This window comes from Varanus komodoensis, unplaced genomic scaffold (genome assembly GCF_004798865.1).
Source record: "Varanus komodoensis strain SLA01 unplaced genomic scaffold, ASM479886v1 scaffold7_1, whole genome shotgun sequence".
In the NCBI taxonomy this organism is placed as follows: Eukaryota; Metazoa; Chordata; class Lepidosauria; order Squamata; family Varanidae; genus Varanus; species Varanus komodoensis.
In genome coordinates this window covers 17,763,207-17,780,235 of record NW_025336479.1, presented here as the reverse complement: position 1 = coordinate 17,780,235, position 17,029 = coordinate 17,763,207, and the positions used below count along the sequence as shown (strand labels likewise).

At 39.9% G+C, this 17,029-nt stretch overlaps 1 protein-coding gene across 1 annotated transcript in view; it reads right to left on the bottom strand.

Moving 5' to 3' along the window:
• The window catches only part of TENM2 (teneurin transmembrane protein 2), a 730,807-nt gene that overhangs the window by 21,664 nt on the left and 692,114 nt on the right, over positions 1-17,029 (bottom strand). Inside the window, exons 24-27 of the mRNA XM_044454098.1 lie at positions 15,026-15,180; positions 13,633-14,507; positions 7,418-7,593; positions 551-786 (exon numbers count right to left, since the gene is read on the bottom strand). Coding sequence (XP_044310033.1) covers positions 551-786; positions 7,418-7,593; positions 13,633-14,507; positions 15,026-15,180 — 1,442 coding nt within the window. The remainder of the gene's footprint in view (positions 1-550; positions 787-7,417; positions 7,594-13,632; positions 14,508-15,025; positions 15,181-17,029) is intronic.

Sequence of the window (17,029 nt, the reverse complement as noted above, 5' to 3'; positions counted from 1 at the left end):
CATTATGTCGGTATCATTTCAAAAGCTTTGGAAGGCTATACACCTGAAAAGCTGTATATAAATGCTTAACGTGCATGCTAAGTTTCTTTAGAATACATCTAAATAATAGCTTTATTACTTAGCATGGAGAGGGATGCAATTTATATCTCTGCCCATCCGTGTCTCCTGCAAAGTCTCCTTCCAGTGAGTTCTCCTAGTAAGGCTCATTTCCAGCAGTGTAACCAAGATAATTGGGGTGGGGGTGCTGGAAGAAAGGACTTTGAACAGACTGTATGATAAGAGCAGCAAGTGTGGGGTTGGAGAGGGGGTTGGCCCTTCCACCCACGCATCCCTTTGCACATTCCATCCCTGCTTTCAGGTTTGTATTTGAAGGTATGGCTCTGTTCATAAGTAGTCCTGACATTCTACAGTTCATTTAGTTTTCATAAACAAAGAAATAAACATATCTCATATTGTTACATTTTGAATGAAATTAAATGTAAGAGAATACTGGAATTAAAAACATTCCATTTCCGAAATATCTTTGATTGTAGGCGTGGGTTAAACTTACCCTGAGTTTTCTTCCAAACACAGTAACTTTTCCTTTGATTTGTTCCTTTCGGAGGCGCCATTCTATTGAATTTAAGCCATTCTCCATTGGCAGTGAAATGTTACATCTTCCTATTGTTGGGGTCACAGTTCCAGCGAGGACATGCGGTTCACTGTGGAAGCTAATACTCATTCCATTGGCATACATCACCCTCAGGGTGCCGTTATTGCAGAGCTGATAGCTGTTCCTCACTTGATCTGGAGCAATAATTGGGGGGAAATTACTTAGCACATTGGTCATAAAGAAAACGTATTACCTAATCTGCTAGGCTTTCATGGTGGCTCTGCAGATCTCAAATGATGTTTCCTGGTAATTACCACTTGTGTAGTGGTAAGGTGGATATTTGAGAGATTATTGATTTATGCAAAGAACAATGCTATGAAATATTTGAAGCCTGGAGAGATGCTTCAGTTTATTAGAATTCTGCTTCCCACTTGCTCCTTAATTGTAAATCAAAACGTATATTGATTTTTAAAGCAAATATCATCGATATTTGTGAATACTTGTATGATCTGAGAGAAACTTGGAGGGAAAATTATTTTAATTGAAGTGTTGGGTCAACAAGAACTCTATTCAGTCTGAAAATATAAAGAGAACTGCCTGTACCTTTTCCTTAGAAATGAGTAAGTCTGCCTTTCTTCTTCTACACTGAATTCAACACTCTGTTAGCAGATATATGGCACAGTTATAGATTAGGTTTCAGTCCTTAAGGCATGATGCTCACACAGAATGAGCTGCCAGACACAATCCTTTGTGTGTGTGTCACTCTTTATTCTCTCTTGAAGAAACATTATTAGCCAACCAGACATCTGGCCTTTTACTGACTGACAGAAGTTTGCATTTATGACTCTGTTATACTCTTGACTAGCTGATGCAACCAGATCTGTTCTCTCATGCAATAAGAAAGGAGTTTTTCTGGTGGAATAGTACAGTGAGCAGCTGCCATCAAAGAACCACTATCCTTTTGTCAGAAGGAAAATATCTATATAATTAATCATCTGGTGAGACAGAAAATAAAGCCATTAGAATGGAGGAAAACAGTCCATAAATGTTGACATTTATATGTCAGCGGGCTATTGTCCTGTGACAATGTTTGTTTTCACTGACATTACTTCTTAATTAAAAAAACATCATCTACAAAATTCTTTTCACTGCAGCTTTGTTAACTGTGTTGTAGCATATGCAATATTAGATCACTTTAGAAAGTTCACATTAATCCTTTTACTAAGCCTTGCTAGAGTGGTTATGCTATAAATTTATCTTCTTAAATTGAGAAAGCATGACAATTAAAGACTCCCCAAACAAGAATCAGCAAAATGATTTTCTTGGCAACTCTTTACCTCATTTTGCTGCAAATATGTCAAAATAAAAGAGGTGCGCCACAAAAAAGCCAAGATAGGAAATAAAATGGAAACTATTTTCCTAATTGTAACTGTTCTTTGTTAACTTTTTTACTTAAAAAAAACCTTGATTTTTTCAGTCTTTCAACAAAACCAAAAATCAGCGGAAAAATGCTGAGAATATTTTCATGGTCACCTGTACAATCAGATACCAATTTCTGCATTTATGCTTAGCATGTCTTGGGAGATTTTTATAGCTGACTCTTGGGATACGGGAAAGATTTACACTGTTGCATACATCTCAAGGGAGTAAGCTAATTCCTTCCTTCTCACCACCAAAGTGAAGAATGAGCTACTTACAAACAAGAGGCAATTTTGGCAAGGAAAGAGATGAGTTGTTTGACTGAACAGGGAAATCCCTGAGAAAACATTGGTAAGCAGCCTACTTTCGTTCTTCAAGGTACTCATATATGGCAGATGTGCATGCGCGCGCGCACACACACATATCGCTGGTGTCCTCAGCACAAAGCTTGTTTGGAACAGTACTGGAACCTGGTATACATTTAAGATGTAACACTGGATCAATATTTGTATACTGGATGAGGTAGCTTCCTTCCAGAGTTTTAAAAGGGAAATCTCTTTGCATGAAGCAGAATGTGTAAACAGGGCTTTAATCACACATGGCCAAAGTCTTTCTGCCCCTCCCATAGCATTAAGACAAGGAAGAGTATGTGGGTGGGGAGGCAACTCCTGGACTGAGGTCACCATAAAATAGAAAAAGACTTGTGGCCTTGTGGAGCACAGCTATTCTAGGAATGTAGCTGGACGAAGCCTTTGCAACATCCTGTTATTTGGAAGGTGACTTCAATGTCAGTCTTAGGCTCTTGAGGGGAAAATAGGGAAAAAATGTAAATTGTCAGGCCCCTAAACACTTTATTCTGATGTTAGTAAAAGTCAGGTGAATCAGAGCTCATGTCAGATGGTTTGCTGCTCTCTTAGCTGAGCTAATAGTGACTAACGATGAGGTTTAAAGGATAACAAATAGGAAGTATATGCAGCCATGGATTCAAATGCTTTTCACATCAGCTGAGGAAAAGCTAGAGATAAGCTCCAGGGAAGCACAGAAGGTATCACAGGAAGTTACAAATTGCAAAAACCTAAATGTTTCACAGCAGTAAGAAAATAACAGAATTTTAAAATAAAGGGTAGTGCATAGATGAGAAATGTAGTTCAGGATATAGGGCATTAGGGTCATGGAGAATGAAATGATGAAATTCAGGATACACAGAGAGAGGAGTGGGGAGTCCACAAACTCATATGAGGAAAACTTTTAGTCATTGAACTAAAAATGTGAGAATTATGTCTTGTTTCCATATACCATACTATTAGAAAGCATATGGAATTTCTTAACATTAGGCATAGTGAGCCAGCCTGGTGTTGACCTGAATTAGCATGATCTTGAGCAATAACCACAAAGCGAGCAGGAATAAGGAAAACGGATATGTTAGAGAACTGTTCTATCAAGTCATGATATCTCTGCTAAGCAATAAGGATCCCTCTTGCTGGATGCAGCAAGAATGACATTCAACATTCAGAGATGTTGCACAGATTATGTAACAATGCCAAGAACTGCAGGTGGGATCAGATAATGAACAGTTAGGAACTTTCCCAGTTACTGCCCAGCATTGCAACAGGATGATTTTTGTTGATATTTTTTGCTGGGACAGATTTCAGTCCCAGAGGAAATCTGATAGCTCACATAGAGCTTGAGAAACTATACCTTCTTGCTTGTTATAGAGTACTTTAGGTAAGGTTATTCATTGTTATTTGTCATGGGAAAAACACCAATATCAGATGATGCAGGTAAACATCAACAATGACCATTAATTTTGCAAAGTCTCTTGGGAACACTGACAATCTGAAAGAATTCTGTCCTGGAAACCACACGGTCCGGTCCTACTGCAAATCCTACTTATGGTTGCAGTGACTGAATAGGTGTCCTTGAGATCTATAGCTGCATAACAAAGTCAGCATGGTGGAGAGAAGAATGTTGCCTAGAAAAATAACACATAATTTTCTGAGATCATGGTGTCTCTTGGAATCAAGCTGGAGACTCCTGGATTTTTTCAGGAACATGAATGAGAATAGAACTGGGGAGATATGACAGGGGGAAAAGACTCTTGGATTGCAAAGAAGGTAGATAATTTCTTCAGTAGGAATAATGTGCTAATGTTGTGACTTTAATGTTGGAAAGTGCAGTTTCCCAGAGAAGAGAAAGAATGGAAGATAACATATATGTTAGCTGACTTAGTGCAAGGCCTTAATAGTGCCAAGTGTTGGTTTCCTAAATGGCGGCTATTAGAGTCAGGCTCATCTGAGAAGACCTGTGGTCAACAGCAAATGTGGTCAGAGAGAACCAGAACCAGATTCCATTTGTGTCTACATCCCTCTACACTGAAGATTATTTATTTTGATTTGGAACTCTTCTTGGAGCAGCTGGGCTGCCATTTTTTAAAAGACCCTTGTTTTGATGGTGAAAATGAAGCTAAAGCAGAGATACGGCAGTGTCAGGGAATACTTTAGAGACTGGACTAATGCTCAGAGATCCAGTGTACCCTTAGGCTGCATTCCTACTGTCTGTCCACCTAGCCAGGCATAAGCCCCATTGTACTCAATGGGACTCCCAGCTGAGTAGACATGTAAGCCCTTGACAGTCTCTCAAAAGCATTTTTAGCGTAAAAGCTGGAAATTTCAATGCAGTTGAAAGAAAGATAATGTGTATGAGATTTGGTTTCTGCCAGGAATGTGGTAGAACTAAGCCAGGCACAGAGGTGCACCACGGAGGAAATCTGAAGGGCTCATCTGTTGTTTTGCCAAACAAAGAGCATCAGCATGAAACACATGTGGCCTGCTGTACAGACATGAGGATCTCCATAAGGGAATCTAATGATCGAATGCCTTTTCCATTCAAGGTCACATCCATCACAATGATCTTGCCAACTCTTTGCAAGATGGCACCAGGATGATGATGACAAGGCAGCTCTGTGACCAAAAGAGGCCACATTTTTCCTGATGACAATGTACAGCTGCAATACTGTTATCAGTGTCCAGCAACTGTAATACAATCCTACCCTTGGTCCAATGTGTCAGGTGAGTAGAAAGTATGCATTCTAGTAGAAGCCTATCTGTTGTGGTGGAAGAGTAATTTGGATGAATGGGTGGAGTTGAGGATATAGTGTTGTCAGAAAAAAATCATCTCAATGCACAAATGTCAGACTAACAAGAGCATGCAGCTCAATGTGGCTTATTCAAAGGTTCATAACCAAGGTGGATTGTGATGTTTGCTGGCTGTCATTTTGGATATTCAAGACATAACTGTGGGTTGTTATGTCATTTGAATTTGGTAGTGGTGGGCTGTGGGAGTGTTAAACCTGTGTCCTCTTTTGTGGTTATGTCAAGCTTATTCTAGAGTTCTGTTACTTATCCCTTACACAATACATGCATGTTGGCTTCAGACAATGATAAGCTTTAATTGTGACCTGGATTTTCAGCATGGCATTGCTGATGCCATGGCTTGTTGTGGCTTACATAAGCCAATCACTGGGGGTTGGATGACCCCCAGGGCCTTATAACCTTCTCTGTACCATTTTCAGAGGCTGGAGGAGCTGCCATGGAGAGGGGGTATACAGCAGTCTGCTTCCACCAGCCCAGTCGCACCCATCTAAATCTAGATCCAACACATTGTTCCTGTTTAGACAACATGGCAGCTCCTGGATTAATTTACTTTCGAGGGGTTGTGGCTTGGTTACAGCCTTCATTATGAATATGCAACACCTGACTGAGAATTCTGTTGTGTGAACTTGGCCAGCAGATGTTAAACAACCCACATATACCTTAAAAAAGACTGTGACTTATGTAGCAGTTATTTAGCCTTCAAATAACCCCTGCTGACTGTATTTGCACAATCACCAGCATCCAGCAAGGAGTTGCATAGTCATAATGGAGGCCAGCATGTGCCACAGGTCTTCAAGGGTAAATTATTCCATGATGGCTTCTTGTGTCAGGTGAACTGGCTCACTGTGTTCCAAAGATGGAGTATGTTGAGTATTCACTTGATGACTATGAAGGGATACTGGCTTTGGTGAGTGCGGTTGGAATCCACACTGGGCTCCTTCCAGTTAACTTCATCACCTACAAGTTGGACCACTGTTGAGGCTCATGTTAGTGTAGAAGCAGCCTTAGCCAGAAAGGAAAATGCAAATCCTAAATTTCAAGTGAGAATGACAAATGCCAGTAAAGCATCCCCACTCCATTTTCATTTCCTGGAGAAAACTGGAATCTCCCAACAGGGCAGTAGGATGATTTTTCGGATGTCTAGCCTTGCATCTACAGCAATGACTCTTAGGTGGCTTAGCACCTGAGATTGCTGGTGGGGAAGGAGTATTAAAAACTGGCTTAACACAGAGGCTAGAGGTTAATTCAGTCTCTAACAAACTGAGTTTAAATACTAGGAAGGTGAATGCCAGTGACCTCAAAGGTCATAAAGTCAGAGGCCTGCAAAGGTTGCTTCCAAAGGGAAGTCTGCAAATGTGATGAATGGTTTGTTTGAGCTTGTTTAGTACATGTCTGGGAATGAGCACAGAAATTAACTTCATGCTTGCCTGCTAAACAGATGGCTGCAGAGCCCACTGCACCATGCATACACATGGAAAAGGAACAAGCAACCTGAGTAAAATGAACACGAAAAGGTAATCTAAGTCATGAAATTGCGTAATGAAAGTCTCCGTTAAACCATCCTTGGAAAGATAAGAAAGACTTCTTCAGCTCACGGAAGAGGTATCTCCACAGAAATTATTTTGCAATGCTGCTGCAGCAACACTTGAAAGAGAATCGAGTGGGGAGAGCCTCTTTCTACATCTTGAGGCATGGACAACAGGTGAAACATGGGGTCTCTCTCCCCCCCACCCCCCAATAAAAGGTACAGAATGGTCAAAGTCACATGGGAGCTTATTCATGGAAGAAGTTCTCCAATTCTGGGAATGACACTTTTTTTATAGAAACATCACTTTTTCTGAAGTTGGCAATATGTTTGTTGCTGTATATGGGGAAAAGCTTTTTAAAAATATGGATTACAGTCCCTGACCATGATTTTTGAACAGGAATGATCCATGGCATGCATATTTTTGTTTCTATGGAAAGAGTGATGTGGTATTGAACAGCTGCATTTGCACCATTATCAAACATGCACAATCTATACTCTTTCTATTGCTATGGTGATGCTGATAAGAGTCTTTCCAGAGTGTAGAATTATTATTATTGGATTAAGGTTCAAAATAAAATGCTGGGATTCTCAAAAGTCCATCAGAAACCTGGTCCATCAGACCAGAAGCATGCATGGCAGAAGTTACCCTTCTCTGCATTATTTCATTGCTTTTACATTATGCCATACACATCTCTGCAGAGTCTTTGGAGAACTGTACTTCTGTACCTTGAACTACTGTATAGGATGCTTCCACGGAGGAGAGGTTGGTAATCACTGTGACATCATCATCTCGATTGGAGTTTTCGATATCTATAGTAATAGATTTTTCCATTTCCCGATGAAGGCTGGTTACTACACCAGTTGGACGGGTTACATTGGTCAGGCGTCCTTCATGGTCATAACTAAAAGATGTAAGAAAGAAGTCCCACATATATAACTTTAAAAAAAGAAACTGAACCAATATATAATGCACACCTTTTGTAAATTAAGATATGATTACAAAATACAGAAAATGCAGTATAAAAGAGCAAACAATTTAAGACAAACAGTGCACTTTTGGTATGAAGAGCAAGAAGAATACACCTATATTTTAGGAAAGATAAGCTGCTAGGTTCGTGTGCCAAAGAAAAGAGAAGCATTGGAGTGGAAAGAAGACCTACTGTGCCTGGCGTTCCTTTGGGAATGCTGCCTCCCATAGAAGACTCCCCCGAGAACCATTATTTGGATGCTCTGCTATATAACCCTTTCTTTGCTTTTGTTTACTGAGCGACCCTTCTCCCATTATTTTTGCTTTGTTACATCTCATAATAGCTATAACAGTGTTCCCAATACAGAACATTCACTCTCCTTTTATTTTAAGCAAATCTCAGCCTATGACAAGCCTGTCTATTTAAAAGAAGAAAGAAATCAATTTAATTATTTCATAGTCCCAATTTAATTATTTCATAGTCTCACACAGTGAGGAGAAATCCATGGCAGGGGGCCTCCCAAAACTAATGGGTTTTCCCTCCAGATCTCTTTGAGGGAAAAGCGCGTCTAAGCCTGCCCCTGGACTGCACTTTGTTTCCCACTACTTCAGGCTGGCAGCAGCAAGGGCAGGAGAGCCTCTGCACCCGCCAGCGGTGGGCTTGCCAGTGTGGATCCCTCTCTCTTCCCACAGATCTGCACCCCATGCTATGCTCCCCAGGACGCCTTCCCAGGCACCGCAGGACTGCAGCGGGAAACAAAATGCACTTGGTGGGTTGCCTCAGATGTACGTACCACTTTGGCTGTAACTGAGCAAACTGTGGATCTGTGTGCTTCCTCCTCTGTCACAACCTCCAGCACGCCCTCCTTTGAGGCACACCATAGTTCGATACTATATCTGAACTATGGTTTTTGCTTGAGTGCAAACTAATTTGCCACTTTGGAAGTGTTGGCAAAGTATACTTTGCTGAGAAAGGAAGACACTGGAGTGTTCAAGGTTTGCTTGTATTTGTTGTCCCACTGCTTCATATTGCATGTGAAACGAGCCATTGAGTAGTGAGTAGAACCAATAAGCTGACCTATGTATAGATGCTCATGAAGAATAGTTACATCTACTTTGAAACATGGGTGCAAACATTGGGGGCAGGAAGGACAACTACCCTCCTACATTACATACTTTGTCTTGTCTCTGCTTCTAATGTGCTGACATGCCAGTTGAATAATTCCCAGCTTACGTCAAAGTTCTTGACATAGTAACTAATATGGATCATGCAATCAATGTATCTAAGCAAGCAAATTTAGTGCTTTAATACAGAGGTTCAATTCTGATTTTATTATTAGCAATGGATATTGATCTATTTCATTTAATGTACCATTGTCCCACCTTATGTGAACAATGTCAAGGATATTTCTCTTCCAGGATATGGAAGGTGAAGGGATTCAGAAATGAACAGTCATTTAACAGAAAATAAACCCTCATAGAAATAAAACCTGGGAAAGAAGTGGGTAACATCTGTTTTAGAAACAGTAGAAAACACTGATCATTGTTCAGGGAATAGAGATATTAATGGCTTCTCTCATGGTACAACTAGATTTAATAAAGCAATTTAAAATTATGTATATGATAATAATTACTTCATTTGGCAGAAGAAAAGTCATTTGGTGCAAATTGCTTTGATCCTTTAAAAAAGTAGATCAACAAATTTGGGGGGAAGAGAATATTAATGTTATCATTTTATCTGGAGGCAAGGGAGGAAAGGGGGAATAGCACATACTAATGAGGCACTAATAGCTGAACTGGGCAAATCGACCCATTCTGTAAGTCTATCTACACATAGTTATGCAGAGTTGTCCAGGAGGAAAGGTAAGCATCAGACTGAAAAGAACAGGGGTATGGTAGCAGCTGGCCTGAGAAGAAATATGCCTGAGAAATATGCTGGGGAAAGAATCCTGAGTCAATTGTGCTGGATGCTCAATAATGTGACTTAATTATTCGACGGACTTAGGCAGTAGGCAGCTGTAAATACATTTATTAAGCAATAACTATGATGGAGCAGGACATTTCCTGGGAACTGATGAGTGGCTGGGAGGAGTTAGTACCTCAAAAATGTCAGCGAGCTATGAATCTGTAGGAACACTTTGACAGAGGCATATTAGCTAGAGGAAAGGAGGGAGCAGGTGGAGTATGGCATTGCTTTATGGCAATGGTTGATCTGGTCAGTAGGTGATGTTTGTTTCTACATTATGTAACGTATTTTTAAAACTTGCAGAAATAATTGCGGAATCCTGGTCAGTGGCCTCTGAACCATATTCATTAATCCTGCTACATTTTCCTTAACATATTTCAGCTTGCTCAAATTGCTCTTAGTATATTTGATGCTTAAACGTGGTTCTGCCTGTCTGGTATGTTTTATTTAGAGTGTTACCACTTTTTTTGTGACAACCCATAAGCTATTCACTATTTATTTATTTATCACATTTCTATACTGCACCCTAGCCAGAAAGGCTCTCTTTAATGGGATCGGCCAGTAGTTTGGTATTTGGGATTGAATTATACAGTATGTATGGTTTGTCCTTGTCACATGCTGTCTGGTCATCTTTGACGTAGGACAACCCTATGACTGAGTGCCCGTGAAAATGTCCTGTCCTTTCACAGCCTCCTGTAACCTTAAGGCTATGGCTTCCTTTATGGAACCTTATATTTGCATATATGCCCCTAGCAGAAAGCTCTGGGTTCCACACTGGGCTACTTGAGATTCAGCAACGAGATGAGCACTAAATTCAACCTTGTTTTCTGTTGTTTCAAAATCTGTAACCTTACTCCACAGGTTATTTGCAGAGTAATGCGAGCCCCTTGAAAAATATGGCCCAAAGTTATCCCACCTGATTCTGCTCTTATCTGTTATGGTGACTAGTCACAAAATATAGTTCCTTTCTTTTCCTTTTGCAATCAGACATTTAAAACGGGATATTTGTATGCTTGCAGTAATGAACTTAAAAATAAACAAAAGAGTAAAACCATATGATACAGATTCTTATCTCTTCTTAGAATACAATGTATTATTTCTAGAACTGCTTCATGCTATAGTAGATGAAGAATATTATAATACTGTTTCAAGATAGCTTTGCAAAAAGGATTGAAGGGGTGCTCTGGAAAATAATAATGAACCTTTATCAGTAAGATCCATAAACACATACTTGTCTCCTAGGAACCATTCTATAAAATGTTCAGCAGATGGCAGTGTGCTCCTACTTCACAGATAAACTCCACCAATCCCCCATCCCCATTATGTGGATACCCTTAAAAATATAGCTGTTTTTCAACTGCACCAGCCATACAGTTATTTACACCTCTGAATTATATTTGTTGTGGTATATACATGCAAGGGGACCAAACAACTGGACATATGGTATGTTCAAAACTTCTGAACAGTAGGATTTGGAAAGGATACAGGGAGAAAGAAACTTACAAGAATATGTTTGCAGTAGCTTTCTATGCAGAAAAGGTGGTGTAGGCACTGATCAATGGACTACCTAGACTTGGTTGTGGCAAAGTCCCATTCATGAGGAATCTCACCATGACACACTGGCCCAGTAAGGATATAATGCTGGCTAAACCATAATTTTGCATTATGTGATAATTAGCCTGGCTTGTACACTCCTATTCTCTAGAACAGCCACAAGGATATCCGTAACATCCCTGGTTTAAAATAACCAGTTTGTTCCTATATCCAAACTGGATATGTGTTTACTTTAAACTATAGTTTATTAAAACATGTTATCATAGCTTGATCTTGGCTTGTTTAATCCATAGTTCAAACTAACTTCCATATGGTGCAATTCAGATTTAACAATAAACTCTTATTAGTTCGAGTAAGGAGTGGGGATTGTGTGGCCCTCCAGGTGTTGCTGGTGAGCAACAGCCATCATCCCTGGCCAGCATAGCCAATATTGAACACTGATGGAAGCTGTATTCCAACAACATCTGGAGGGCACAGGTTCCCCATTCTTAAGAAGAAAATGCCCCCAGTTCCTTAATTTTTCTGTGCCAGGAGCAAAACATGCTAAGTTTTGTCCAGACTCATTGCACTAAATAGCACTTTAGCATTATTCCTAAACTGGATTAACTGTGAGGAGTACTGATCTGCCTATACTCATGTGAAGCAGTAGTCCAAAGCACTTATTAAGCAGACCTGCTGATTGTTCTGCCACCCATTTAAATGGAAACTGTCCAAGCCGGCCAATTTATCTCAAAAGTCCATTTGTAACAGTGCATGGTAGACCCTTCTCTGACAGAGCATCTACTGATGAGTAAGCCTCAAGTTTCGCATGTCAAGTTGAAGCATTTCCTCACAAGTCCTTTTAGGGTAAAAATACCACACAAGGAACATGAGGAAGCACAAATGACTGGTAGGTAAACATTTCAGCCACAGACTCTCCAGAGTAAACTTTCTGCATATTGTATTTTTCATTGTGAATATTTACAGAATGTCACTTACTTGAAGGAAGTCTACAAAACTGGCCAAGTGGTTTTCTTGAGTAGAATCTTCTTTAAAAAAGACAAAGACAAAGAAAAAGCCTAGCACTTTATCTTTCATCTCTTTCAGTTAAAGAGGAACTGTCCTGAAATGAGTATAATTTTGGGCTCTCCAGAAATTATGTAAGTCACCAGAATTTTCTCAGATCCAATTTCCTCACCAATCTCAAAAATGAGCAATCAGTAGTTATTCAATGCTTTATCTGCCCATACAGATTGTGGTGCCAATATCCTGACATTTGAACAGCAAGATTTGTCATTTAAGTTCCAAAAGAAATTGCAATATTGAAATCTCTAGTGAAATGAAACTTAGTGGGGTGTAGCCACAATCTATTAGGTTTTAAGTTGCCCAGAACAAATAACGGAAATAAATATTCTTTGTCCTGTCATACAAGGTTAATGAATTTGGGTCCTATCCTGATACTTTCTGTTCAAATGCATGTGTTCACTGTAACTCTTTTTCAGGCTACTGAACACTACAGAACATAAGCTTCTACAGAGAATATTCATAATATTAGCAGACTCATACAAACCAGAGGAATGAGATCCTTCTCTGAGCTATGGCAAATATTTTAAAGTACAGTACAATTTCCAGTTGGATATGCTTAGCCTTCATTTTGAAGTTGCATGGTCATAGTCATGAAGATACGTTTTAAAGTACAATTTAAAAGGGAGAGTCTTTTTCTCCAAAAACGAAGTAGGCAACATTTTGGGACAGTGAGTACATTTGACAATTTGAGAAACTGTCCTGGGCAGCAGCACAAAATGACTGTCAGGTATGGCAAAGGAGAAGCCATCTGTCCAGAAGACTGCTGCTAGAAGGCAGAGATGGGTCAGAGCTCCAGCATACCAAAAACTGCTTTGAACCCAAAGCACCAACAGAACCCTATTTCAAAGCAATGACAGCTGATGGCAAGAAAGAGCAGAATCCAATGGGGTATTTACACTCCTACTGGTTCCCTTCCAGTGGCGATTGTGCTGCTCAAGCTGAACCCAGAACTCATTTAAGCAGGATTTGGCGCTTCCTAAACCCTCCAAAAAAGGAGAGACAATAGTTTCTAGAAGGAGGCAGCTTGCTGGCACTCTTGTGGGTTTTTGCATCATCTACCACATGGTCCTGGTCATTGGTTAACTGAAAACCATGTTTCTTCTCTACTCAGTAAGTAGTCAGCACTCAGTCCTTACTTGAATATTTTCTAACCTATCTTGTACCCATCCCTTGTCCTCTTCTTTGAATTTACTAAATTTGGTTCTTGTGAAAATTCTCCTAAACATTAGAAGATAAATAAGAAAATGTATGCAAAACTACATTTTTTGATGGTGGGAGAATATGCTTAGACCTGCCTTTGTCCTTGATTCCTACAGTATGATGAACCCCTACTTATTCATCACCAAAACAGACAATGAATGTGCAATATAATTCTGAAAATGGTCTTACTCATAAAAGGTTGTCCATCCCGTCTCATCACTTTTTGTTGCCAAGAGACCACTGTTCCCATGGTAAGTCATTAATCCAAGTTCCAAGGTCTGGGTTGACACTATTTTAAGACCACCATTTGTGCCAACAGTAAGAGTCACAATTTGATTGTCAGGCATTAGAAAATGACGTGGTGCTCCATTTGTATCCCGACGAATTTTTAAAGAGTTGCCATTGTTGTCAATCACCTCGATCACGTCATTATCGGCACTATAGGTGAAATTATACAGATATTCTCCCGTAACAAGGCTGAGGGTATACTGGTGGATGCCATCGATGTTGAAGACATAGAGTTCTTGTTCTCCTGGAGATGCAATTTCATATTGGTTGAAAGAATTAAGAACGGGTTTGTTTTTGCTGACGGCCCTGATACGTATGTTTCCAAGATCAGCTATGTAAATGGTGCCATCTGGTGCTACAGCCAAGGAAGATGGGGTATTTAGGATGGCATCAGTAGCGTAAGCATCATCACCAGCATAGCAATTACAGTTGACATCATTTTTGCAGTCACAGTCTGAAGCAGCCCCAGCCAGAAGACAAATCTCTCCATTGGTGGTGACCTGGCGAAGCCGATTAATTTTTTTCTCATCTGTCTCACTGATATAAAGAATTCCAGTGTGAGAAATGGCAATGGCGCTGGCTGACTCCAATGCAGAATGAATGGCCAGTTTACTGAGGGAGTAGTCTATACCAGGAACCTGGCAGTGCATCGGACGGCCAGCAATGATGCTAACCTGATGGTTCTCAGTGATTCTCAAAATGACATTGTTCTCCAGTACATACAGAGAGTTATCCATTGGATTAACAGCTAGGTCAGTTGGCCACTCCAGACGCACCTATGTGATACACAATGAATTAGGACTGCTTCAAAAACAACCTGGAAAAGTACATTTCTTAGGATGCATTTCAATTTTATGTGGAAGAACAAGGAAGGAATTGGTTAATATCTTAATTGACCAAATCAAGGCACAAAACTGCATAGTTCACTTGGAATTTCCCTCCAGTAATCATCAAAACTACACTGGACAACTTTATTTTCTGTATCAAGGACTAAGTGCTACAACGAATTATGAGAAAAACAAAGCCAGTTAAGGGCAACATTGCCACCTTTATTTTTTCTAAAATTGATATACCTGATTTTTTGCAAAGAAGCCTTGTTTTTCATTTCAGTAATCGTATTAAACCTTCCGTGATACTGTAGACAATCAAGACCATCAACCCCCCCCTTTTTTTGTTCCCATTAGATTGGAACATACAGTGTTTGCTGGAGAGAATAACAGGGGATATATTCAAAATAATAATACAAACATCTTTTGATTCTTTGCCTGTTTTTAAAGAGGCAGTAACACTCTACCTGCGTAACGTCCATGCTTGAATCACAGCTTAATGGCCGAACAGCAGTTAGGTCATTAGAACCCAGCAGAGTTGATATGATTCCATTCTGATCAACCTTCCGGATCATTGTAGCATCAACAAAATACATCAGGCCATATTTATCCACTGCAATTCCTACAAGGATTCAACAAAAGCAAAAGTGACTTCTCCGCCCTTGTGTACTGCTGACAGATTTATCATGAACACAGATGATGGTGGTTGTCACTCACTTGCACACACCTGATTTAAGGGGCTGAAACATTCACATTCAAAAAGTACTGCAGTCAATGAAATCCTTGGCTCTGAACTGTTAACAAATTAATTTCCAAGCTGACATCAACACTATTTTTTTTCTTATCCCTTGCAATAGATACAAGTCAATCAAGAAAATTTTATTATTTGTCTTCTACAGATGGATCTGATTCTTAATAGTGCAACACCCTCTTGGACAGAAAAGTACAGGAATTCCATCCCACAACTCCAGTTGGCTAGCGATGCCCTCAACACAAGTTCCACCTTAGCATCTCCTGATTTTTGTACCATCACTCTGCACCATTTGGGAGAGATGCATGAATGCCACCATTGGGGAATTATGCTGCAGATATGTAAGTGTGCATGCACTAGCTAATTTTACAAAAAAGAAAAAAAATGTGCTATTGAAGCAAAAGAGCTGATTAGACATCAAGGTAAGTGGATGACACTCGTGCATGTGTCATCTATACACATGTAATCTCCCGAGATAAAATAACAAAATAGCAAGTCCAGGAGCTTCTGAGTCTTGAAGCTGCCTTTTAAACCATTTTCTTGCATGGACTTTTGTTGTCTCAATGTATTTCCTTCACACATGCCAGTTATAGTTATTTAGCAATTTTTGCTGTAAAAGCCATCTCTTCACTTCTTAATGAACTCTGGTAAGTTCCTACTTGCTACTGATGCCACTGTAAGCCCTTTCCTTTTCCCTTACTATTGTTTACCTCCCTGTCCTTTAAATCTGGCTGTGGTCCTCCAGTTCTTGTGGCCTAGAACTCCAACCACCCCAAGGCAGTTAAGGAGGATGCATGTTGGTGAGGGAGGATGCATGTTGTAGGCTTAAACATCCGACATGTCACAAGTCACCTACTCCAGTTTTAAATGTTTCATCCTCTCCTTTAGCTGCTACAGTCCTTGAGAAATAGAAACATGTGCACCAGTTTCAGTAAGAGAAACTACTACTCCTGATCTGCTGCAGCAGCAGCAAATGTAATATTCTAGACAACCATCTGTTAATATTGCCTAGAGCATAGAAGGAATACTGCATGCTTTTGGTGCTATGAACATCAAATTCATTCACATAAAAAGTTTGAAAAAAGCTGGGAGGACCTCAAATTAGTTTATTTTAATCAAAGCAACCCAGCTGACAAACTAATTTTATAAACCTTTTTATATGGGATTGGAATTCCTCCCAAAAGTTTGAATTTCAGATTTCTATGGTTCACTGGAGCTGTTTCATTCAAATCTACCAATTAAGAATAATTTATTTAGGCTCTAGACTTAAACTGTATCAACTATACTGGGGAAAGTAGACTTTCACAATGGGAAAATAGACTTTCACAACCCCATCTTCCCAAAGCAGTCCCGCCAGCTCCCTGAAAATGCTATACAGAATCAGTGGGATTGAAGTGGTAAACTGTGGTCTCTGATGGGGAGGTGCCCTGTTGGGAGAAGAGCCCTTCATTTTGCAAGTGGTTGATCCTGTCCCCAAACCCTATTAAAGCTGGCATATATACATTACCAATAAGTAGGATTTTCTTCCTACATTTACATGATTCACACAGTAGGTTGTCATGTCATGTGAATCCAAACTGCTTTCCACAGGGTGGTTCATTCATAGGCATCAAATCATGCAGACAACTTATGATTTGTAGTTGGGGCCCTGTACACATGATGGGTTGACATGTCAGCCCAGCTCATGAAACTGACCCCCTTGTGGGTTGATGGAAGTTCA